Raw genomic sequence first — 23,895 nt, forward strand, 5'->3', positions numbered from 1 at the left:
ATACAGTGTAGCGAAACATATTAATGCCAGTATTGCCACTGTAGGAACACCACGGGCGGCATTGCCAGCATTTGGGTCTCTGAGCACACTCGTTATTGCTTAGTAGATACATTAACAGCAATTTCCTGTGCGAGAACACACTTGTGATGGCTTTGCTCCAAAACGGCAGCAATTGCCCATGCAAGAATGTGTAATGTCTTTTGTTAAGCATAGGCTTAGTGGAAAGACGTCAATTCACCTCAGTGAACAGATTTGTTTTTTTTACTATGTCAATGCTTAGTGCAATCTTGTGCAAACCATACCTTGCACAGGCTAGTCAGAGTAAACAAAAGGTATATGGTGCACACGATTGTGCCTGGAGGGCTCTCATTGCCAAGAGAAGCCGTCGCTGGTCAACATGGTCGCACACAGAACTGGTGCGGATCTTCTCGTCGACGAGGAGGTAGTTGAGGACATAGGTGGACTATCAAACTAGAGTCAAGATAATTTGTTCAGGCCCACTCGTGAGCAGTGCAGTCGTCGACGAGCATGCACTGTTTTGGCCAACAGGTCTATTTTCTTCAACAATGGGACTAAGAGTCCTAAGGTAGGTGGTTTTCCCATGGAAGTCCATGTAGGTCAGCGTAGTCCACACCTTTCAGCCTTCTTTCCCCTTCAGAGAGCCTTTCCCTCAGATCTTGACGCCTCTTGCCTTCTCCTTGTGTAGGGAGTTTGCCATTCCAGTTCCGCCTTCTGTGTCTTAGTATTGAACCCTTGGCAAATATCACAGTGCTGTATTCCACTGTTCCCTTATGTAGAATTGTAGCAACACCTACAAGTCTTAGTTACTTAAGTGTAACTGTATTTCTCCAGCATTGGTCTCTTTCGTAGATTCACATGCTTGAATATTCCCCGCCGTCGGACTGGGAATCCTCTGTGATTTAAATAATATAAAACCTTTCCTTTAGGAAATAAACAACACCCATAGAGCCCCAAGGCCTGTGTAGCTCTTCACTTGTGGAGTCCCTCCACCTCCTTTGGTCCTTTTAGGCGCCAACCAATGAGATGGCAGGGTTTAGGCTCCACCCCAGTCAGCCCTCTTCCATTTTCAGATTCTGGACTCTATGAAAGATCCAATGCGGGAGAAGTAAAGTTTCCACTTACCAGCGACTCCTGGTTTCTCATGGGAAGAGTCCAAGGCATGGAAAATGTGGTGGTCAAACTGCAGAAAGGTACAGAATGCTTTGGGCAGAGGCATTAAGAGGGGCAGGCATGCAATAGTAGCTAACTTACAAAATAGTAACCCTACAAAAGGCATACATTGCAAGCATGCCAAAGTCCTGAAGGCCCGCATCAAAAGGCCATTGCTTTTGATTTGAGTGTTGCGCCTCTCAGACTCCATGGGAATATCACAGCTACCATTGCATGGGACAAAGGTGTCTCCCTGTCTAGTCCCCAGGGATCTATCATCCAGTTGGCCAGTTCGCAGCCATCGCTTTTGCATACAGTTCCTGGGGGTGGACTAGTGCGGGAGGATCACCTGAATGGGGGGGTCCTTGGGCAGTGGGAGACCGACGGGTAAGCCGCCGTATCCCCCTTCTTTAAACACCTTTTCCCCATCCTACCACGTAGAATATTCCAAAACACAGCCCACCCCTTTTTACGACACTAACACTTTTGCACAACACAAAAGACAACGGACTAACACCAGAGCCGTTTACCTGGCATGTCCCAATACAAGGGTCAGGCAAAGTCAGGCAATTGACCAGAATTACACACACCTAAAGGCCCTTTCCCTTCCACACAGGGATAAAAGGTGGAGCACGAGAACACAGGATGAGCAAGGCAGACCGCACAACACAAGAGCTAACTGAGCCCGGCAGTTCCGAAGGAGAAAGACGGCACAAATCGAGAGGATACCAGGGGGAGAAGTGACCTTGCCCTGATCGACAGAGGCCTGCGAAGCCACAAGAGAAGGAATCGTAAGACAGCAAACAATAGCCAGCATGTGTTGCAGCAGATGTCAACAATACCCGGGCGCTACGTCAGCTGACGGCCAAGTCGGGGGAGAGATGCATGGTCCAATGGTACTGGCCTTGACTCTAAAAGACAAGAAAGCAAAGTAGTTAATCACATCCGGTGAGTTTCACAGCCGGTGAGTTGAGGGGAGAGCCGATAAAGAAACTGAGCTATGTTGAAGGAATGTAGCAAGCGGCTAATTGAACTTTGAACAAAGAACTGATTGCTTATTGGAAAAGGCGAAAACCTGCCTAACAGAATTAAACACCACATCGGTGTTCACTTGAGAAATACTAGTCGATTACCTTGCTATTGAACTACAGTAACCAGAAAGCCGTAGGAAAATGGGGTCAAAGTGGTCATACAGGCGTCTTGACAAATCCTCTGTACAGTCGAAAGTCTTCGACCGGCAGATGATTGGGAAACCAGGAAACAAATCCTGCATGGTATGAAAAGTACACAAACAGTACATTGTAAAGGTTAGCAAGAGTGAACCCGGCGGAGAGATGCTAACAAGAGGGGATGAAATCTGAAGTCCCATGAACATTGTGTTGACAAGAGTGAACCCAGCGGAGGGATGTTCACAGTGAACTGGTTTGCAACAATTGGCAAAAAAAGTCATTGTGAACCCGAAGGAGGGAGGCTGACAATTGAGAAGTGGTCCGAGCCCAAAGGAGGGAGATGCTGGACTGGAAAGTCACCACCCAAAGTTCGTTGAGAAAGTTTAATTGATTTGTCGAACAGAACTTTGTATTTAGGGTTTATGCCCGGAAGAGGGGGACCCAGGGTGAAATTGTCACCGAAAGCCACACGTGAAACAGAACTTTGTGTTTCTTTGTTGAAATTATCAGGCCCTCGATGGCCTCTTGAAGGCAAGAGACTTTTTATTACAAAGCTACTTAACCATCGAAGAACCTGATAGCTGCAGCGGAACTGTCGGCTCGTGCTGGGGAAGCTCGAGTGTGTGCTGTGCTCAGGAGAGCCACCTTGTCCTGTGCTGAAAACGTGGGGAAGGGAGACCCCTGGCAATCACATCCTGACTTACAATATTTATTTATTGAAAACCCTATTCCACACTGTTTCTGTTATTAGTTGTAAGGATTTGGCAATCGTTTTTTTAGTATAGGCCTTTTTAATTTGACAAGACGCCACGAGGACAGCCTTATTTTTCATTTGATGGTCGAAGCTTGCTCCCATCTTAGATTTTGGTTTAGATTAGATTTTTTTCCAACCTGCATTTACAGTTTAATAAACACCCTTGAGCTGTGATGACTTGTGTCTGTCTTTACTGTTGCCACCAGTTCCTTACAATATACCGAAATAACCTGCAGAAAAAGGCACACGTGTGAAAAAGTGCGACAACGAAGTGGGAGATTGATAAGACCTCCGCAAAGTGAACTATATGAATGATGAGAGTGTGGTAAGGCCAAAGACTGATACAAAGCGTGCAACCACTTTATGGCAAAGAGGCTGAACAAGAGAAGCCAAGGGAGTGTAAAGTTGCATATACTCTGAGGCATGAAGAGCCCAGGGCTCCTGGTTGCGAGACCTGTGACATGTGGACCGTGCGGTCTGACAACTGCGCTGTGACCAGGGAACCCTAAAATGTGAAAACTAAAAACATTGTGAAATACATCAAGAACGAACAATATCAATTAACTATTGATAGAATCCAGAGGAAAGGTCAAGTTGGCCTGGAGTTGTGTTGAACTTTGGAAAACCAGAGACAAGTATAAATTACGACGGTGAAGTCTTGGGGCAGGGAACCCTCCGAGACTTGAGGAATTGCAGATGCTGTCTTGAGGTTGGAGCCCCAAGACTCCTTTCCTTTTTGAACTCTGTTGTCTTGAACTTGGAGAAGGGAACTCCGAGAATTGTGTGGAACTGTATTGCTTTAAACTCTGAGAAAGGTATTTTGTGGAACTTTCTTGAACTTGGGGACGGGGAGCTGAAAAGAAAGCGAAGAGCTGGAAGAAGCTTGGAACTTTGTTTTGATCACTATTCCGGATTACGGACATTTCTACACATTGTTTAGCTTCAGTTGTGAGGGCACAAAAAGGTTTTGCACATACAGACTTTTAAGTTGAACTTACTGGCTCAGACTTTCCTTAGTTCTGTCCAGGTAGGGAAATCACACCTTAGAATAGGGCATGTTAGGCCTTGCACCATTCTGACATTTGATTTAAGAAAGTATTTTTGTTTGAACTTTGAATCTGTTGTCTGTGTCTTGCTTCATGACGCCTTCACACATCATACAATGCTTTTGTTACAGACAGAAGAGGCCTGCAGCTTCAGCAAAGGTTGACCTGCTTCACGGGAGGGGGTTCGGACTGTAGTACTTGGGAAGGATTCTGAATCATTTTAACTATAGCTGGGTTCATAGGAGCTGACTCGATAAATGCACATCGCTCTTGCCACACTGCATGGGCTGGTTTGCGGACGAGTAGAAGATACAAATCCCGAATGAGGAGGAATCCAGGGCCGAACCCAAAACCGAAATCCAGTCAGAGGAACCCTGGGAAAATTCAGCTAAGACAGAACAGAGGAAGGAAACAAGTCCACATTGGTTCTGCAAGTTGGACTGGCAGGCACAGAGTAGCAACAGTTTGATACTTGTAGGGATGTCATTTCATAACAAGTTACAAACCCACCACTGCAAAATAAAGTTACTCAATGTAGTGACTAATGTACTACTAGTCCATAGGCCCCATAATGTCACCCACACAGTATGGAGGAAAGGGGACTGGACGTAGAAGTAATAACTATCACTATTCAAGCCTGCTTATTTTTTACTCAATAACGAATGAAGAAAACAATACAAGTCCAACAGTCCTAAAACCCTTGCACCACATGGAATAGGAAATACAAGTTGCTTTACAATAATGCGTTACTTTCCGATTTAGTAATCGTCCAACGTTTTTAGCACCAATACTTGATTACACAAAGCAATGGCCCTTTTGTTGTGAAATTAGCTCCAGACAAAAAAAAAAACAAACACTCATTGCAGTAGTGCTCACAACTTAACTGAAAGTGGTTGGAAAACCTGCTTCACGAGAAAAGGTTGTGTAGCATTTTAGACAGAGTGAACATTGGGTTTTTGTCAAGCCTAGAAAGCAAGGATTTTTATCCCTGCAGCAGAAGACTTGTTAAATTTGTCCCCAGCCATAAAGCCACGGATTGAAAAACTGCACATAGTCCTTTAAACCTATTTGTTTACGGTATTGAGCAGGGTTTAAAGTGGGTTTCTAACAGCGCTTGATAAAGATGGCCGGGTCCTTGTTCCCAGATCCAGATCAGATGTTGCGTGCACTCACCTGGGGCACTTTGTCCTTGTTGAAGATTAGCGTAATTTTGGCGCAGTTGTTATCGAGGTACCCAGAATTGGGCTGGCACTGGATGCCTTCGGCTGGAATCTCGGGTGCACTGCATTCGCCCCAGTTAGAACACGGGGGTTGAAAACACTTCACATAGGGTTTCACTTGGCAGTCTTGACCCAGCGGACACTGGAGAGGGTCCCGCTCATGATGGCTGTCCAACAAGCAAGGTTTTCTGCCACACCATACCTAAAACCATATGGAAATCAAGTTAACAAATGCTTCATGACTTCATTTAAATGAAATGTCCTTATTGCCATTTCCCCCGCAGCAGCCTGACCTTGCAAGCTCATCTCCGCCCCCCACGCTATCAACTTTTAAAATGTTCCGTTATGTTACTGGGATCCATTCTGTGCATGGCTGCCATTGCATAGTCTCCTGGGACGGTGGGAGGAGGTCAGCAACATTGGAGTCTGCTCATATTTATTTATACATAAGCAAGCATACATATTTGATATTTTCTACAATACAAATTAGGAAATTGGCTCAAGCTTCTGAGGTCTACTTTGTTGTATATATTTTAAACTACCCTTACTACTTATACAGCTGCCCGGCAACAATTATTCCAAGGTACAAAGGTGCACAGTGTGAGCTAACAGGAGGCTTTAACCAAAATCCATATTTTAAATAACCCCTGTGATCTCATCACTTAAAAGATGAAAACAATTTTACTTCGGGGAGGGGGGGGGGGGGACGCGGGAGGGTGGGGGCTTGGTCTTCAAAGTGAAGGTGCAAATACATTTGTGGGAGGCACAAGAATTCTACTAACAGAAAACCTCTTGTGATTAAGAACATACAGGATGTTTGCCAACCTGAAGGTTGTTGGCTGGAGGGTTTTGAATTAATCATAACCTCTGGCACTGCTCTGGGCAACCCTCAGGACCATCACATGGGATTACAAAATATACTGAATAGCTAATGCAGGCGCAAGATCTAACCGGATTGCTTGCACAAGACCGAAGCCAGTCCTCAACATGAATCTGCTTTTTTATATTGTCCACATAAAACTGCTAAGATTGAAGAACGGTTTGTGTATCTATACAACAGACACTAATTAAAAGGGGTGAGTAACAGCTGTGCTGGCATGACCCAAAAGGAATGATCAATTGGTCTCTTGGTGCACGACAATAGGTGCTATTAGAACCTGTTCATCAACGTATCGACTCCAGAAAGACGATTAAAAGGAGGTAGGTCCTCAAAGTCCATACCATGGTACATTCGATGAGGCCGTTCAGACAGTGGCACGAGTTGCATTCTTGGTCCCAGCTGCTGCCGTGCGGAACCTGCACTGCATCCAGCCAACAAAGCTTTCCCAAGCCAATCACTGGAAAACAAGACAAACCTTTCACTTTGAAATCAACTTTCTTACAGCCAACGAACAGACATACAAAATCCAATACACTTAAAAATGGCTTTATTCCACCGCTTTACCTTCTTGGCATCTAGGCCCAGCTCTCCCTGGAGGGCACATGCACCGGTACCCGTTGATCTGGTCTATGCATGTTGATCCAAAGGAGCAAGGAGAGGACTGGCATTCATCGATGTCTAGGGGGAAAAGAAGACATGTTAGGTCCATAAGGGTGCATGGGGAGGCAGGAATTATTCATAACACAAAAGCTACCCCACACACCACATCCCTCTTGACCTTTGAATGGGCTTCTTAGAAAATAAAAAGGAGGCAAGCCCTACACAGTGGGAGAATGGTGCACAGTGGTGCAATATTAACGTGCAACGAGGGCGGTCTCTGCTGGTGACGGCCTTCCACCCAAGTGCAGGGCCCACGCAAATGGTGTGCTAATGATTCAACAAAGACATTTTCATTCATGAATTGACCCTCACCTAGGAGCGTCCCTTCAGGACAGGAAATGTTGCCCAATAAAGGTAGCTATCGTGTAATCAACATAAGAGTACTCGGACATGAGCCAGCTTAACCTTTGCAAGGTGCCCATTCCAGCAAGCACTGTGTGAGGGGGAAGTGACCAGCGGCCAGGGCTTAAGCAGAAGATAACTGTGGGGTCAAGTATGGAAAGAAGTGCTCGCTGGCGGCCAGGTGAGATGCATGGGTCCAAGGCAGTGGCGGTGAGGGCCTTGTGATGAGTCCAGGGTATTTGACCCTTCTCCCCAGGCAAGAGCCACCCACTTTGAGGGTAGGGAGGTGAGCCCGATCAGCAAGACCCTCCGTAGGGGTCTGAGCAAGTGGGACCTCACTGGGAGTGACTCCCTTCTCAGGGACAAGGACTCCCATTCTGAAAAGAAATTCCTGGAATACATAGTTTGCCTATATGAGAACTGAAAAGACGGTTACTTCTGTTTTGAAAACACAAAACAGTGACACTTCTTCCATCTCTTTGCCTTCAGGTAATGCTGGATCTCGCCTGAACGCCACAGTCAAATAGCATTAATAGAACCCTCACACCTGTGATATTATTTTGTTTTCACCGAATACTGAAGTTTCCTCAAACTCTTTGGATTAAGACAATGGCTTAATGTTGTCTCAGCGTCATAGTGAAGAAGAAGGACCCCCTTTTTATTCCTGGGACTTCTGTTAAACCAAGTGAATGTTGACTCAGAGAGAGACTCCTACAGAGTGATGAGATCAGCTATGCAGAGGCGAGCCTCCGCAGTATTGACGTCCTGGACGGGTTGAGCCACGCAGGGCCACAGCACCTGGGCAGACAGGAGGGGCGGGCGAAACACTAGTCGAAGGCCTGGAGGGTGGCGTTCTACTAACCGAGAAGCCCAGGTCAGAATAGGAGCAGAGACAGAAAGGCACCTGTCGCGTCTGGTGGCACGGATGCCGAGATCAGATCGCATGAGGGAGCCAGGATCCCCGAGCTCCATACAAGTCGGACTGTAGCTACAGAGACACCTAGCCACGGAGAAAGCGGACAAGGTTACGGAAGCCAAATGAACTAGATGGAGACATTGAGCACAGACTATGGAAGCCAACAAGGTTGCGGAAGCCTGAGACACCCAACAGAGAGAATACCATTACAAGGTATGAACATTATGAACAACAGCTAGGAAAGCTATCAAAGTTATGGGAGCCTGACAAACCCGAATGTGCCGATACCTTATGAAATGGCAAAAGAAAGAGCTATGAACACTATGATTTAAGACTGGGAAAGTTACATAAGTTACAAAATACCCGAGTGGATCGCCACACTAGATGGAATAACCTATCTGAGAATTACAGGGCTTTGGGGAGTCCTACTGCCTCGAAACCCATCGCATCAAAGATGGAAAAGACAGAAGTGTTTCTAGATTCTAAACAATCCGGGAGGAATGGAAGAGACTGTTTTCTTTGTTAAAAAGGAGAGACATTTTTCTCTGTTTTTCTATGTATAAAAAGGAGAGACTGGAACCCCTATCTTGATACAAAGACTGGGAAGAATACCCTGCTTTGTAGAAGGAACTTTGAAGACTGAGAACAAGTCAAGCATTTGTTGGGCCCGGCAGAAGCCGTGCTGAGACTATGGAACAAAGCCACTCCATTTTTCTTTTAAGTTAGGAGTTTTCTAACGTGGTAGGAACAGTTAGTTGGATAGGATTCAGACTAAATAGCTTTATTTTGGACCCTTAGCTAGGCAGAGAACTTCCCTCATAGAAATAGGACAAGTTGGGCGTATTGATTCTTTTATTTTGAATAAAACCCTTGAAACATGACACAAACTTGTCCGACTCCTTCTGGTTTGACACAGCATACAGCCCTTCTCCCAGTAATCCCAGCTTTCGGATACTTGGATTGATTACGTGCCCTCACTGGGGTGGCAATCGCATATAGTAGTGCAGACTTGGAGCCTATGCATCACCCCACAGACACCAACTCACACTAAGCAAAGGCAATGCTAGTACTTCAGTCAACCACGACACCAAACTGACGGAACCAAGATATACAGACACTAGACTAGAATGCACGTTAAACCATTAGGGACCAGCAAAAAAAAGTGATCCATTCAGAAAAAAAAAAGTTATATAACAGACTCCTCTGCAACCATAAAACCGGGAGCACAAATGTTTCTAGATGCTTAACTGTGGATACTGTGGCGGGACGGAAGAAGGAGTCGGGACACACAAGGGGCATGTTAAGTTTCTTTCATGAAAATATAAGACAAAGGCCCATCTTTCCCTATTACTAAAGGGATCACCCCCCTATCTAAATTAACTAAAGGTGCTTGTCTGTCGTCAGGAAGTGAACAAGTAGAATTTGTACCTCAATATGACATTGTGTGCCCACGCACCCAACAAATCAAAGTAGCACGGCAGTAGTAAGAACATGCCCATCACAATGCATGTTTGCAGGTTACTCGAGACGGCTAGGATAAGACACTGCTTCAAAAGAGAGGGGAATTGTGAAAAGAGAAGCACACTCTTTCCAGAAGGGACTTGTACCAAAGCCTTATTCACTATTGGGGGCAACAAAGGGGTCACGGGTAGGGAGGACCTTTGAGACCGGTTGGGATGGTTGTCCAAGCCTCTTTCTCAAAACAGCTACTCACTTATTCTGCAGTCAGGTCCAGCGAAGCCTGGGGCGCACTCACAGCGAAACCAGTTCACACCGTCCACACAGATACCGCCGTTGTAACTGTAAAATAGGATAAAAACATGCAAACAAGTTTTTTAAAAGTAGAGTAAATATAAATGAAGTATAAGACCCCAAAAACTGTATTTGCTTTTCCCCCCACCCTACAACCAAGAGCCAAAATGCCTTTTGCAGTTTGAACCCCAAAAAGAGCATACGACAATGTACAGCAGAAGCCTCCCTGAAAAAAGACCGAGGCATCCAATATATTGCATGCACTTTCCGAGGTGGTAGGGGCACATGTATTATTTGAAGACTATGGCCCCGCCGCTCCAAGGAAGATACTTTACATTCGTGCTCGTTTGCAAACTTACCAGGGGTGTGGGTTGCAGTCGTTTGTATCTGCACAGAAAGGGGACAAAAGAGACAGGACTGTCAGTCACGCATGAAATTAATGTACAAACGTACAGACCACATTAAACAAACGCCCACCCATTCAGGAAAACCTATCTCCAAGATTGGGTGTGACTTGGATTATTGCACTAGTCAAGAGTCACAGTTCACCCACATCACGTGTGCCTTCTCAAAATACAAAAAGGGACCAAGATCTGCTCTTATCTTCCAATATTCTGCGGGCGAAGAAATGTGGGAAGCGTCGGAAACACAAATATCTTCTACAAACCGCCCCCCGGGATAGACATGTCCCGGGATAGTTTGCAAGTTCTAGGATTTGTGTCAAACAATAACAGTACTGCTATGTGTGGCTTTCATGATATGGGGCAGGGGATGGACGGGGATTGGCTGCTGACCAATGTTTGATTTGATAGGGTGGGTTTAGGTCCACGTCTTCCTGAAAAGTCCCACTTTCTGGCCATTTCAACAAGGTACTTCTAATTAGAATGAGGGAGAAAAAAAGGCAGAGGAACAGATGTAATATTTCTACATGTTAAGTCTTGAAAAAGCCGAAACCTATGCCTGGCCACACCTAGGCACATCATCGGCCTGGTATGTTACTAAAATAAGGCAAATGTTTTCTGCAGGAAAAGAAAACCACTCATTCTCATTTTCTTGACAGGATACAGCGCAGAACCTTCCCTTGCCAAATTTGAAGATTTAAAGACAAAACAAAAAGGAAGAAAGTACTCCCAGCGGAATTCTTCTTCAGGACACAAGAACAATGTGTTTGAGGCTAGCCTCAGAAGGGAACACACAAAGGGAGGAAGTGCTGGCAAGAAGTGGTCCCTCGTAACAATGGCGTCTTAGTTCAGAAGGCAGGAGGCCCATGTACCCTCTGGCTACCTCCCACCGGGGATGACTCAAGTATCCTGGCATCGGAATTAAAGGCTGGAACACGCTCTGTACCCGGCACTCCTAATGTCCCTCAAGGAGAAGAGGGGGGTAAAAAGAAAAAAAAGAAAATCAGGCCTTACTCTGCGTGCAGGTACGCCCTTCCCAGCCTTCTTTGCAGACACAGGAGAAAGAGTCGCCGTTGCCCACACACGTCCCACCATTCACGCAAGGGTTGGGTGCACAACTGCTGTTTTTAGCTAAGATTTAAACCAAACACAAGGAAGAAAGGAAGAAAAAATATATAGTTCAAACATAGGTTAATCCTTTTAATCTCCATCTCACTAAACACAGCAAAGGTATGGTTGCTCAGTGGTACAGAAAACGTGTCGGAACAAATATTTGGTGCTTTCAATAGGCAGTGCACGGCTACGCAGTACTCCAGTCCCATTAAAGAGCTTTCTTCAGGCAAAGAATTTCCACAATAAAAGGCAGGACAAATAAAAAAAAAAAAAAAACACAAATGGCCCACCTATGTTGCAAGTGCTTCCCTCCCATCCTGGGGGACACAGACAGCGATAGGTGTCTCCGGCATCATAGCATGTGCCCCCATTGCTGCAGGTATTAGCGTCACACTGGTATTCACCTAGAAGGGGGAGGATATAGGGCTTGAGTCAATAGAGAAACATCAGAGACTTTAAATGTAAATGCAGATACTATTTCTTTTTCAAAAAGTAAACATCCCAATGTAATCTCCAAAGAAACCCACAGCAACCACAAACCCTTTATGGATTATGATTGGGATGGGCAGGGGGGCAGGTATGTCTTAAAGGTTTTCCGTGCAGGTAGAGTTGTGTTTACAAAGTGTGTAACAGAGTCAAGGAGAATGCAGAAGGACACACTCAGCACATTTCCCATTCGAGATAAGGGATTCAGGGGGAGGTGGGCAATTTGGGAAAAATCACAGCATCAGCACAGGGACCCCGTCTGCTCAGCCAGCACAGTTGGGGGTGATGAATGCAGGCTCTGCCGCGGTGGCCCCCCACTTAAATGTGCAAAGCAGAGAACCTATCACACATGCAAGCAAGAGCACCTCCTCATAAGAGATAGAAGCTCCACCTACAAGGAAAAGGCAAAGCATGCCCGACAACAAGCCACAGAGGGCTCCATGTCTTTAGTCCAGTCGGAATCCATATCATGGCTCCAGAACATTCTCCCTCGGACACCTCTCTGGCTTACCACACACCCAAGTCCAAGAAACGATGAGCACCTACCAATCCAGGACGCGCGTGGCAGTGTCTCAGGACACAGACGCGGCTCTTGGAAGAGTCACTTACATTTATCCTGGCTTGCACTGGAGTCACAGCTTTACCTGACCTCTTGGGTGACATGGTGGCCACAAGGCACGTGAATACAGAAGCCTACACAATGGAACTGCATGCACTCTGTAGCTTTCAGTCTTTAATCAGTACTGAAGGATTGCCACTTGGCGCTCCTCCTTCCACAAAGGATTATATTTCTGGGACCCACTGCTCCCCAATCCTGAGCTTGCTTCCGGTCCTTGCTGCAATGGTCGCATTCCACAACCACTGCAATCAAGCTAGGACTGTGGTGCCTAGTAATACCGACCCTTATTCCCATGACCATGGTTCTTCGTTGGTTTACACAACAACCTGGCTTACTGGGGTCCTCAAGCCCCCACCTTGTAGTTTAGCTAAAGTTCTTCAGTCCTTGATCTATTCACCCTACTTTGGATGCTCTGTCCCTGAACTACACCACCGCAGTGCATCGATGCGGCTATGCATCCGAGTGGTGGATTCATGTGCGATGGTCCTCATGCCTGCAGCGACCACCTGGCTTCCGCTATTAGCAAGTGCTGAGGTTCTGCAAGTTGTCCTACTGAGCATGGTGGTGAGGAACTACCTGAAACCTTTAACTGTGGACACCATAGACACACACACACTCACACACCCATCCGTCCATCCATCCATCCATCCATCTCCCCCCCGCCTGCAAGGTTAGCACTGAATCTGATGGCTCCACTTTCTATGAGAACTTAACCTTCTATTGCCCAAACCCACCGATAACTGCTTGCATAATCGGCCACTGGAGCCAAAAGCTTGGCCAGATGTATATTGAATATTTGTTCATGAGCATTAGGGCATGCAGGGGTAAACAGGGACTCACGTGAATGGCAAGTTTTGCCTTTCCAAGCATTCTGGCATTCACAGTAGAAGTCATTCACCAAATCGATGCATCGGCCTCCATTATGACATGGACTGGGTTGACAATCGTTGACATCTATAAAAAAATAATTTTTTTAAAAGAAACATCTTCTAGAAAGAAGAAAAAAAAAAAACACAAAATCAGTAATAGAGCGTTGAGGTATTAAGCAAGAGGATGTGCGTGCCCAGTAGGACTGCGTCTTATTGGTATTCACGCTCTGACACAGGATCTGAGTCACCTGATCTCCAGGCTCCAGGCCACATAATCCTCTTCGGAGAGGCCAAATTCATGACAGTATTATTAGCCCTCCCCTGTCGCCAAGTACGCTACGAGCCCAGTGCCCGGTCTCATCCAGCAGCACAAGCACAGAGCCACGTGGAATGGGTGGCGAGTGGCACACATTTACTGCTTCTTTAGAATGTTGCATAACCAAAAGTTGCATTTCCTACATCGAAAAGGGACAACTGCTTAAACACGGCACATACTTTACTGTAATTTGAGGTCCCCTGAATCCTAGGGGCAAGCTGTGCTCGCGGCAGACTATTTTAATCAACACGGATGAGAACCAGTCCACTTAGGCGGCTCGAGTGGCCAGTGGTCCACCGCTCCCATGGAAGAGTCTCATTGGCTGTGGCTAAAGAAAGTCTTCAGTGACCTGGTCTTCAGCAGGATCTAGAGCGGTGTTTGAGAACAACAGATACCTCTAGATCTGATTGGGTATTCGGGAAGGACTGAGGGGCCCCGAATGGGCAGCTTGGCTGGCAAAGGCTTGGGTGATCAACTTCACAGACTCTAAAACACTCATCAAAAAAAAGATTGATGTCTGAGAGACGCACTTAACGCTTTGAAGCAATATCCCATACCTCAGATTCTGGGTAGCGCTCACCTGACTGGGTTAAGTTCAGCCACATCTAACCTAGCCCACCTCATAATCCAATGCATCATAAACCTCTCCAAATTCTCAATGCAAACAAGAAATATAAAGTAAAATGAACCTCATCTTTGGAGTAGTGTCTGATTTTCATTTGAAACGGAGCTACATTCGGTGTTTATTTTTCCGCTGCATCGGTCTGTAGATCAGTAAACTGTAATCCCAATGCACAAATGTTTGCGTACAGCAGCGCAACGTGCAGTATGTGGGTCTTCTGGGTGCTGTGACGATTCGCCAGGTATCGTCACTTTTCCCCAATAGGTGCAGCCGCTACCCAATAGTCTTCCTAGGGGTGATTTATGCGGGAGGACCTCATGGGGAGGGACTCCCCTCTGGGGATAAGGACAATCACCTGGGGTACAACCCATTGTATAACATCACACCCCCACATGCCTTGGCCCCTCTTTCCCATCCCCTCTGTTTCAAACCACTATTATTGAAGGTAAACCGATGTATTTTTGTAGTGGCAGGAGTAATGAAAACACTAGGACGAAGAAGAGCACAGAAACCATGAGGATTACTGACTGTGCTAGTACTGAGACGAAGCGGCTCATAGGAGGCATGAGGAATAACAAGGAGCCATTGACAACAGTAGTTGATGTTATGCTGAGGCGGAGTAAACCCTATAAATCAGAGAACCAGGGAGTTTCAAAGTCAGCCCTCGACCCGAAGTGAGGGCTCTGCAGAGGACACCGGCGAGTGGCTGAGGGAGTCTGCGATAGGTCCTGCGTTGGCAGGACCAAGCCCAGCAGGAAACAGGCGAGGCAGTGGCACGACCTCCAGAAGCAGGTGGACCGCAGGTGGACCGCATGGTCCCCAATTGCTGCTGAGACTGCAAGAAGCCAGAACATGCAGAGCCGCCACAGAAGCAGTGACGAAGCAGACAGCTGCAGGAAGTGGGTAGGAGAGCACCGGCAGACCAGTAGGGACGTGCGGGGTGGAGGGGGGTAAATCGGCATCTGCTTCATACCAGGGCAAGCGTGAGGCCTGTTAGAGGGCAATCAAGGGTCAGGACCCAAAATAAAGGGGTTCATTTTAAGTTCCCCGGGATCCTGCTGGTAATTCCAGGGATAAAAGGGAATTACTGTATCATCTCTGCCGCCTGATATCCCAGTGTTATTACGGGCGGCAGGGACACTGGTAAATTCCCCCATTCCCAAGGAGTCTCATGTTACTCCATGGGACGGCGAAGCTGCAATCACAGGCACTGGTAATACCCTTGCCAGTGATTGAGGCAATTGTCTGCCGGTAGGGGCCTGAACTACCGGCAAGACAGGCTTGCTGGTTGATCATAGCACCTACCGGCAGACTTGGGAGTTTGCTGGTCCGGAAAGGTGCTGCTACACATTGTTACCGGCCCTTTATTTCCAGACCTGCAAGCTCCTAATAGGCCTCAAAGAGTGTCTTAGACGGAATCTTCCTCGTACCGGTGGCAAGATAAGCCCTCTGACCACCAGAGCACGGTCCGTGACCAATAGTGAAAGAGTAATCCCAAGTAAAAAAAAAAAAAATTACACTCAAACACGAGGAGAAGGGAGTCCTTCTCCTAGTAGGAAAACGGAATCCTACTAAGTGCACTGAAGAGACGCCAGGAGAAGGGAGTCATCACCGCTGTCCTTTGTGTGAACTGTATTCAAAGTGCAGACTGGTACCAGGATGAGGGAGCCATTCTCCTGGTCCAGAATTTTGACTGTACAAAGTGCTGGAACTATGAGCCGGGGGAAGGGAGTCATTCCCCCTGGCATTTGTTTACAAGAGGACATTTTGGGAAACACCACCCGTATACCAGGGAAAGTGAGTCATTTGCCCTGGCACCTTTTTTTATAAAGAGAACATTTTGGAAACATCACTCGCATGCCAGGAGGAGGGAGTTATTCTCCTGGAGAAGGAGCCGTCTGTTAGATTATCATTCTTTAGTTGGAGTGCAAGGGATGGAAGTAGGTTGTAACATAGGCTGGTGGACTTTCATTTGGACAAACATTCTCACAAATCCTTTAGTGTTAGTTTGAGGCTGGGCAACCACCCTTAGGAATAGGGAGGATTATTGTTACTATTAATAAAAGACTAGAACAACAACCATACCACCCGTGTGTCAGCTTTCTTCTTCGACACCCTTACAGTACATAGCCTGAAGACCACCAAGTGTGAGGGATCAGGGCCGTTGCAGGTACGTGGATGGAGTGAAGGGGGCTGGAAAGCAGAGGGAGGGGAAGACCCCCCCACACCCCCCTGTAACAGATTGAGAACAAAAACCTGACCTTGCAGGAGTGGCCTTCACAGGATGGAATCCACAAAGTCATTTTTTTGTTCTCAATATTTAGACCCCGATCTGAAATACCTTTTCTTGAAGCAAAGATTAATTTATGATCCTAATGTGTAAAAACCCTATAGAGCGACTTCTGGTAGTGTGACCATCTCAGACAGTAACTTCTGGTAGTATGACCATCTCGAACTGTAACTTCTGGTAGTGTGACCATCTTGGACAGCAGCTTCTGGTAGTGTGCTAGTCTAGTACTCCTGGTGCTGAATCGTCCAGACTGGCCAAGCTACCAAACCCTAGTACACAGGTAAAGTGTCTCACTCATGCTCGGGAGACATGGCTGGTCATAGTGTGGCCTTCAGACGTTTTGGACTACAGGTCCATCGACCACAATCTGGAAGTACCCATTTATTGAGCAATGCTCCGTTTCCAGGAGAGTTTCGTTCTTGATCTTTTTTACTCCACTTCCACCATGTGACATCTTGTTACTTCCTCTCTCCATCTCCCCTGCTAACCTGTTTTCTCTTCTCTCCTGCGTCCCTCTTTCTATTCCCAACTTGCTCAGTCGCTGACTGGTCGCCTGGTGCACCGCCAGAGCCTCAAAGGTCCCAGGATCCACATCTAGTCCTGCGCTTGCCTCCAGGCCGCTGCACAATGCTTGGTACTACTGTACTCGGAATACGCTCCATGAGAGGGGCAACCACTCTCCACTTAACTCAGGGCCTTGCTGGACTGGGTGCACCTGTTCCCTCCCCCCTTGCCCCTCGCACACACTTCCTGTCTGTGCACGTGCATGACCTTGAACGTACTAGGCCTAGCAAGGTTGTCTATCCTGCCTCTGTCTCCCCTCCCTTGCTTGGTTGTACCAGAAATACTCGAGCATAGGCGTATTAGTGATGACCAATCACCAATCAATCTGAAATGTCAACAGGCCTAGTACGGTAGTTCATCTTTCTGTATGCTCCCCCCACCCCCACACCCTCCCTCTCCCCACTCCCCACTCTGTCATGCACTTGCACTATCTGCCAAGGTTTTAGGTATAGTACGGTAGTTTTTCTTTTTTTATGTGTTTATTAATAACTCAGTACACAGGAGAATATAGACAGTAACATTTACTTACCCCTTAAAATGCATATGGCAAGGTGTCCCTTTATCCCACCCCCAAGGTCCCGGGTTGAGCTTTGTTCTGGGCCCTCATTTGGCCAGGCCAAGCGGCGAGTATGCATTGGTAAAGTGAAGGGCTCTCGCGATCAAGCTTGGCTTATAGGTCAGGGCTGGGTAGTTCTGGTCATAGTCTAACAACAGAGCCCAAATGTTTGTGAATCGGTGGAGCAGCCCCGATTTAGCTGCCGTGACCTTTTCGGCTATTAGGATATCCCAAAGTTTAACCCACCAGTGGGTCATCAGGGGCCCTTCCACTGACTTCCAGGTGCAGGCCACCGTAATTTTAGCTGCCAACAAAAATTGAGATACTAATGCTGCCCTCCTTCCTGTTCTCGGATAGGAGTCTGGGAGCGGAATCCCCAGTAGGACTTGCTCGGGGGCCAGCGGTATTTCCACTTGGGTGATGTCCTTAATCGTGGCCAGGCAGTGGGTCCAAAACTCTCTTACCATAGGGCATGTCCACCACATATGGAGATAGGATCCTGGGTGGCCGTAGAGAAGCCAGCAGTGAGGGTTCAGTATAGTACGGTAGTTTATTGATTGGATGCTCTTCTCCTCCTCTCCCCCACCCCTTGTCTCATTCCTTCCTGTCATGCACTTGCACTAGTAGAAATGCCGTCAGGCCTAGTAGGCTAGTTATTTGTTAAGATCATTCGGAATCTTCAAAGCCTAAGAATGACTATATTCCCATGTTCCCTTCCCGCCTTGAAGCGCTTTCAAGCGCTTCACTTGTGTATAAGCGCTTTACAAATAAACAAATACAGTGTCTTAGTCTTAATCTCCTGTGCGTACTACTGCTTGTTGGCGACCAGGGTGAGGCTCTCCTCACATAGTATGAGCTTGCGATCTGGTGAAACAAAGCTTGTGTTGGGTGGAATCGTGGTTGGTGCTGCTCTATACCCCTAGTCACAGTGGCATTACTGTCAGTGGGTTGGCCACTGTGGAAGACAGCAGGAGTGCTACCATTTTGAGGAAAATACCCAATGATAGAACAAAAGACTTAGGCAAAAAGGTTGTTGGCTTCTCTGCTCCAGGCCAGGAGGGCATACCGCCTCTGACCAAGCCTTCATGCTTTTCTTTTCAGTACTTGAACCAAATAGGTTAGATTGTTTAAAAACAAATCTGCTTTGCCCCGCATTCAGATTTCAGGCCCGACGGTGAATGCTAAGCACAGCACTCGTGCATCACACAAGATTTCTGAAGCTGCAAGATAGGATTAGGCACCTCCTTACAATGAATCAGTTTCGGTGCCTCTCAGAAGAATTTAAATCAGCATGCAATTTGATTGCCTAAAAGGCTGCTGCATAAGATGCCTGCTGTGCAGCTGCTCCCATAATACAACACATCTTTTGCTACTGTGGTTTATGGACTGGCTTTCCTCCGCAGGCTGGTCTTCCACAAAGCCCAGCCTGCTTACACCCAACCTCAAGAAATCAGAAATGTAAGTTGAAACGCACGGCAAGAGTTCTAGCACACACAAAGAGGGTCAGATGGAATAAAGGCAAGGCTCAGAATACCAGACACCAAATGGTGCAGCCCCTTTTGAATCTCGAAAGGAAAGATGTTGAGATCCCACAGATGAAGAACACATTTTGAAGGAGTCTTTCACAAATGTGCCCTACAGAGGAAGTAATGCGATTGTGGGCGGGGGAGTAGGGTAATCATGATTTGGGACCAAGGAATTTGGTGCAGGTAAATATCACCTGCACTGATATCGCCCAGTGATCTTAGTAGGATGTGGTGTACAAAGGATAGGTGTTGAAGATAATTTCATACCCGGACCAATTGGTCCTATGCTTGATGAGATAAGACAAGATCCCAGGCCCACTCACTGTCAATATGCGTCATACTGTGGAGATCAGTCTACGCCACAGCAGGCTATGGAAGCCCAGCATTCAATCCTCTCAAAGTCATCTTCTCGTCAATGCCACAGCAGGCTATGGAAGCCCAGCATTCAATCCTCTCAAAGTCATCTTCTCGTCAATGCCACAGCAGGCTATGGAAGCCCAGCATTCAATCCTCTCAAAGTCATCTTCTCGTCAATGCCACAGCAGGCTATGGAAGCCCAGCATTCAATCCTCTCAAAGTCATCTTCTCGTCAATGCCACAGCAGGCTAAGGAAGCCCAGCATTCAATCCTCTCAAAGTCATCTTCTCGTCAATGCCACAGCAGGCTATGGAAGCCCAGCATTCAATCCTCTCAAAGTCATCTTCTCGTCAATGCCACAGCAGGCTAAGGAAGCCCAGCATTCAATCCTCTCAAAGTCATCTTCTCGTCAATGCCACAGTAGGCTTCAGTTAGGTTTGCAATAAGCAAGGCTGGGAAAGAGGCCCCAGGAGAAGGGAGTCATTCTCCTGGACTTTAGTTGTTTTGGCTTAGCGGTAGGGTCAGCATAGTTTAATTTAGGACCGAGGAGACTTTACTTTTGGACTTCACAAGCTGACGATGAGCCCCCTCCCTAGTTAGTTGAGTTAGGTAGGGAAACTCATGGATTAGGGAAAGTTAGAGTTTTTCCTATTATTATTTGAATAAAAGCATCTTGAAAATAGCAACTTCTAGTCTGTCTCTTCCTTCTATGCCTCGTCAACCCTTGGTTGAAAATAAAGACAAAAAATTCTTTAAGGATGAAAGAATGTGAAAAATACCAAAAAACAGAAATGAAAAACGGGGCGTTTCCAGGCAGAAAAGCCTATCGGAGATTCAGAAATGGTCTGAGGCCACCGCACTTATCAGAAGAATTATCAGTGCCAGAGCAAGACCCTTCACTTACTGCCTTATTCCGGTTGTGGTTTAGAGAGCTCCCCCCGCACTTTCCCACTTTCCATGCACTTGCGCGATCTGAATGACACCTGGCCTAGTAGGATCGTTGTCTCCGTCTTCCCTCTGTTCCCCCTGCCTTGCCTCGTCGCGCCTTGAAACACTTGTGTATAGGTGCGTTATAAATGCCATATCATATCATATAATGTACGGGCAATCACTCAAATGAGTGACCCTGGTTCCCTAGGAAGAACCCATTGGCAACCAGGATCCCCCTGAGCAGAGTCCCAAAGAGGGCAAAAGCCACATCCACGAGGAGGTGAAAAGTCCTCAAGATGTCCAGAATTAAAGACAGTGGACGGCGGGGAAATGATTCCCAGGATAGATCCAAGAATCAGAGGTCAGGCAACAAGGTGAGGAGAGGAAGGAGAGAACAGGGAGCAGGAGTACTGAAGGAAGAAGGAAGATGTGAGAAGGCAGGGCATTGGAGACACATGAGAGCAAGAAATATGAGGAACAACAGAGCGCCAGGCGGGGAAAGGTTACCTGTATTGCAACGCACTTTGTCCCTTTTTGTCGGCGGCTAATAAAGCCAGAGAGCTGTGGCAGGCACCATCTTGTAAAAAGACTAGACCACTCAAGGTCATTGTGGGCGCGTTGCAAAACAGAATGGCTCTGTGCCGTTCTACAGCGCTCCCAGAAGGACCAGTGTGCTATGGGACGTAGCACGGTTCTGACAGCAATACCCAGAGTTGGTGCCATCCAGGAGAGTATAATAGGAACTCCCGCCTCGCTGACACAGATGGAGCCATGTTGCAGAGTATTATAGTCGCTCCCCCTCGCCGACACAGAATTTGCTACTTGAGATGGTTCCTCAAGGGTGATGGCTAGTTTTTCAGAGTTTGTGCATCTAGGAAGAATTCCTTGCTGGAGAATTGACAAGTTGTGCCTATGTATCAGGAAGAAATACCACACCTTGACTGGGGTCCAACACAGTCCTTCAGGAACTGCTATAGACACCAGTTGATGGAAAATGTACATTGCATAGTGTGTCACAAATGTGTTGTGACTGGCCGTGTAAATGACAGATGTTCCTAATGACTATTTTAAGGTCATCTAATCTACTGTCCAAGGAAAGATGAAAAGCTGAGTCAGGATTGAAATCCTTGACCTGTAGAAAAACCACAGCTTAAGCTCCCGTTCAGCTTCCAAGGGACCAGGACTTGTTCAATGCTTTCTTTCTGAGGTTTGTGGGACAAGCATTTCTCTTTGCCACGGACTGTCCATGTAGACGGGTGGAGACGCTACGTCTCATTTGCAGGTTTTAATCCTAGCAGCTCCACTCAGCCTTCAATGCCAGAGTGAGGTAATGGTGTCATCTGATGTTAAAAGGTGACTTCACACAGGAGGTATTCTGCGTGACATTTTACAAAAAGTATTAGCTGATGAAGGTCCAAAAGTGCAACCGAGGCGCAGGACGAGCAGTAGAGGACTGAGGTGACCTTTGTGAACACATTCCTAGATAAAACAATAATTCAGGAGGTCTTAGTTTGAGGCTCTCTGAAAGCCTGACAGTTTGGAGAGGGAACCGTTTAATATCTATCAACTGGTACAGGAATGAATGCCAGCCCGAGTACAGCCAATAAAAGGGAAAGCCTTGGATATTCTTTATTTTCAATGCAGCCATCTCCTCGTAGTACCTAAGATCGTATAATATCAAGGGCGAACATCTGAATAGCTATGTTATCCAATAGCAGGGGATGTCTTCATGCTAGGGGCATCTGTCATGGCTCGCTGATGACGGCTCTCCTGGGAGAAATGCTGGATATCGTACTGGCTTACTATACTCTTATAGTTCGGAGAATCGCGAGTAGATCACAATGAAGGTGTGAAATCTGAGCCTCATGGCCCCACAGTGATGGTTTATACTGGTTGCTCAACGCCCTCAACCTGTGTCAACAGACCTCAACAAAGAAAAGGCAGTCAAGGAGGGATAACAGCATTTAAAAACCTCCCAAATGTGCAAATTTGGGCTAGAAGGCGATTAGCACGACAGGGTAATGTGCTTGTGTGACGCAATATGTTTAATTGGTGCACACTATGTTATGTTGTTGCACTTAGAACCACGCACCACTGACAGGCACTTGCATGGATCTCAACCTTAATGGAAGGATGGTTGGTGGGAGTAGCAGGTAAGACAAGACGTTCTGCTGAACCGTTGGGGCATGTAGAACCAGGCGCAACTGGCGTCTCTGTGGGTATGTTCTCGAGGTGGCTAGTGTTGTTAACCCAGAGGTAGATGTCTCCAGATGGGAGACCTGTGGGCTTCCGATGGTCTGTGTGCTTTGCACAGTGGATGGTTTAGGGTGTTGATTGGAGCAGTCTGGATTTCGGTCTATGCTGCAATGTTTTTTAAAGCTTTTTTGTGTCTGTGTGTTGGTGTGCATGTTGCAAGCAAAGTGGGTGAAAAAGTGAGGTTGTTTGCTGGTTGCGTGCAGTGACATTCGAGGCTAGGACTTTTCAGTGGGTACGAGTTGACTTGTGCAGTCGATATGTTTCTTGTTGACTGATATTATGTTTCAGTTATGTATTTTCTGGCAGTGGTGTGAGTGGGTCTGGGCAGCGTGCCAGTTTGGCAGAGTAGCCAAGTTCTGCACGACTGTTGTCAACTGGAAACATCTTGTTTTATGGAAACAACCTGATGGCGTTCAATCAAGTTTGCTATGGCGGGAGCGTTGTGGCAGCCTGCTGTCCATTTTCTCCCATAGGCTGTAAAAAGGTTCTCTACCCAGGTGTAAGAAAACGTGATTTTTCACCCAACAACTGGAGAATTTCCCACCACCCACCTTAAACATTTTTCCTCTTGCCTCCTTCTTACTCTAGTACATCTACCCAGCCGGCATTTTTTCGGTTCACTTTGAAGCAACCAGTTATGTAATAAGGAGCCCTACAAAACAGTAAAACGGAAGGAAAATGAGTGTTGGGCCCTAGAAAATAGGCATTCGCACATCTTCTCAAAACCAAGGAATGGACTCACTAAAAATCTATTTGGGAGAGTGGATGGATAACACAACCAAACCAAAATGGTAAGATGGTGGTTATATATGGCCGGACTAACATTCCTTGGCAGGTGCGGAGCGTGAAACAGAAATACCCTTCAGGACGGTCTTGCTACTTTTCAAGCCTCTCACACATGGTAGCTGCGATACAAAGATTTCACATGCAGAAGATCATACGCACCGATGTCACAGAACTCTCCTTCCCAGCCGTCCGGGCAAAAGCATCGGAAAGAATCTATTTCATCGATGCAAGTCCCGCCATTCTTGCAGGGCCTCCCGAGACAGTCGTTGATATCTAAAAATGAAGGCACAGTTGT

At 46.8% G+C, this 23,895-nt stretch overlaps 1 protein-coding gene across 2 annotated transcripts in view; it reads right to left on the reverse strand.

Moving 5' to 3' along the window:
* Positions 1-23,895, reverse strand: part of JAG2 (jagged canonical Notch ligand 2) — a 242,540-nt gene that overhangs the window by 31,295 nt on the left and 187,350 nt on the right. For both annotated transcript variants that reach the window (XM_069638198.1, XM_069638197.1), the window contains 9 exons: positions 23,760-23,873; positions 13,369-13,482; positions 11,714-11,827; positions 11,325-11,441; positions 10,269-10,296; positions 9,872-9,957; positions 6,804-6,917; positions 6,581-6,696; positions 5,313-5,561 (listed from right to left, as the gene is read on the reverse strand). In XM_069638198.1, coding sequence (XP_069494299.1) covers positions 5,313-5,561; positions 6,581-6,696; positions 6,804-6,917; positions 9,872-9,957; positions 10,269-10,296; positions 11,325-11,441; positions 11,714-11,827; positions 13,369-13,482; positions 23,760-23,873 — 1,052 coding nt within the window. The remainder of the gene's footprint in view (positions 1-5,312; positions 5,562-6,580; positions 6,697-6,803; positions 6,918-9,871; positions 9,958-10,268; positions 10,297-11,324; positions 11,442-11,713; positions 11,828-13,368; positions 13,483-23,759; positions 23,874-23,895) is intronic.

The sequence above is a fragment of the Ambystoma mexicanum genome, chromosome 14 (genome assembly GCF_040938575.1).
Source record: "Ambystoma mexicanum isolate Mex_15411 chromosome 14, UKY_AmexF1_1, whole genome shotgun sequence".
NCBI lineage: Eukaryota > Metazoa > Chordata > Amphibia > Caudata > Ambystomatidae > Ambystoma > Ambystoma mexicanum.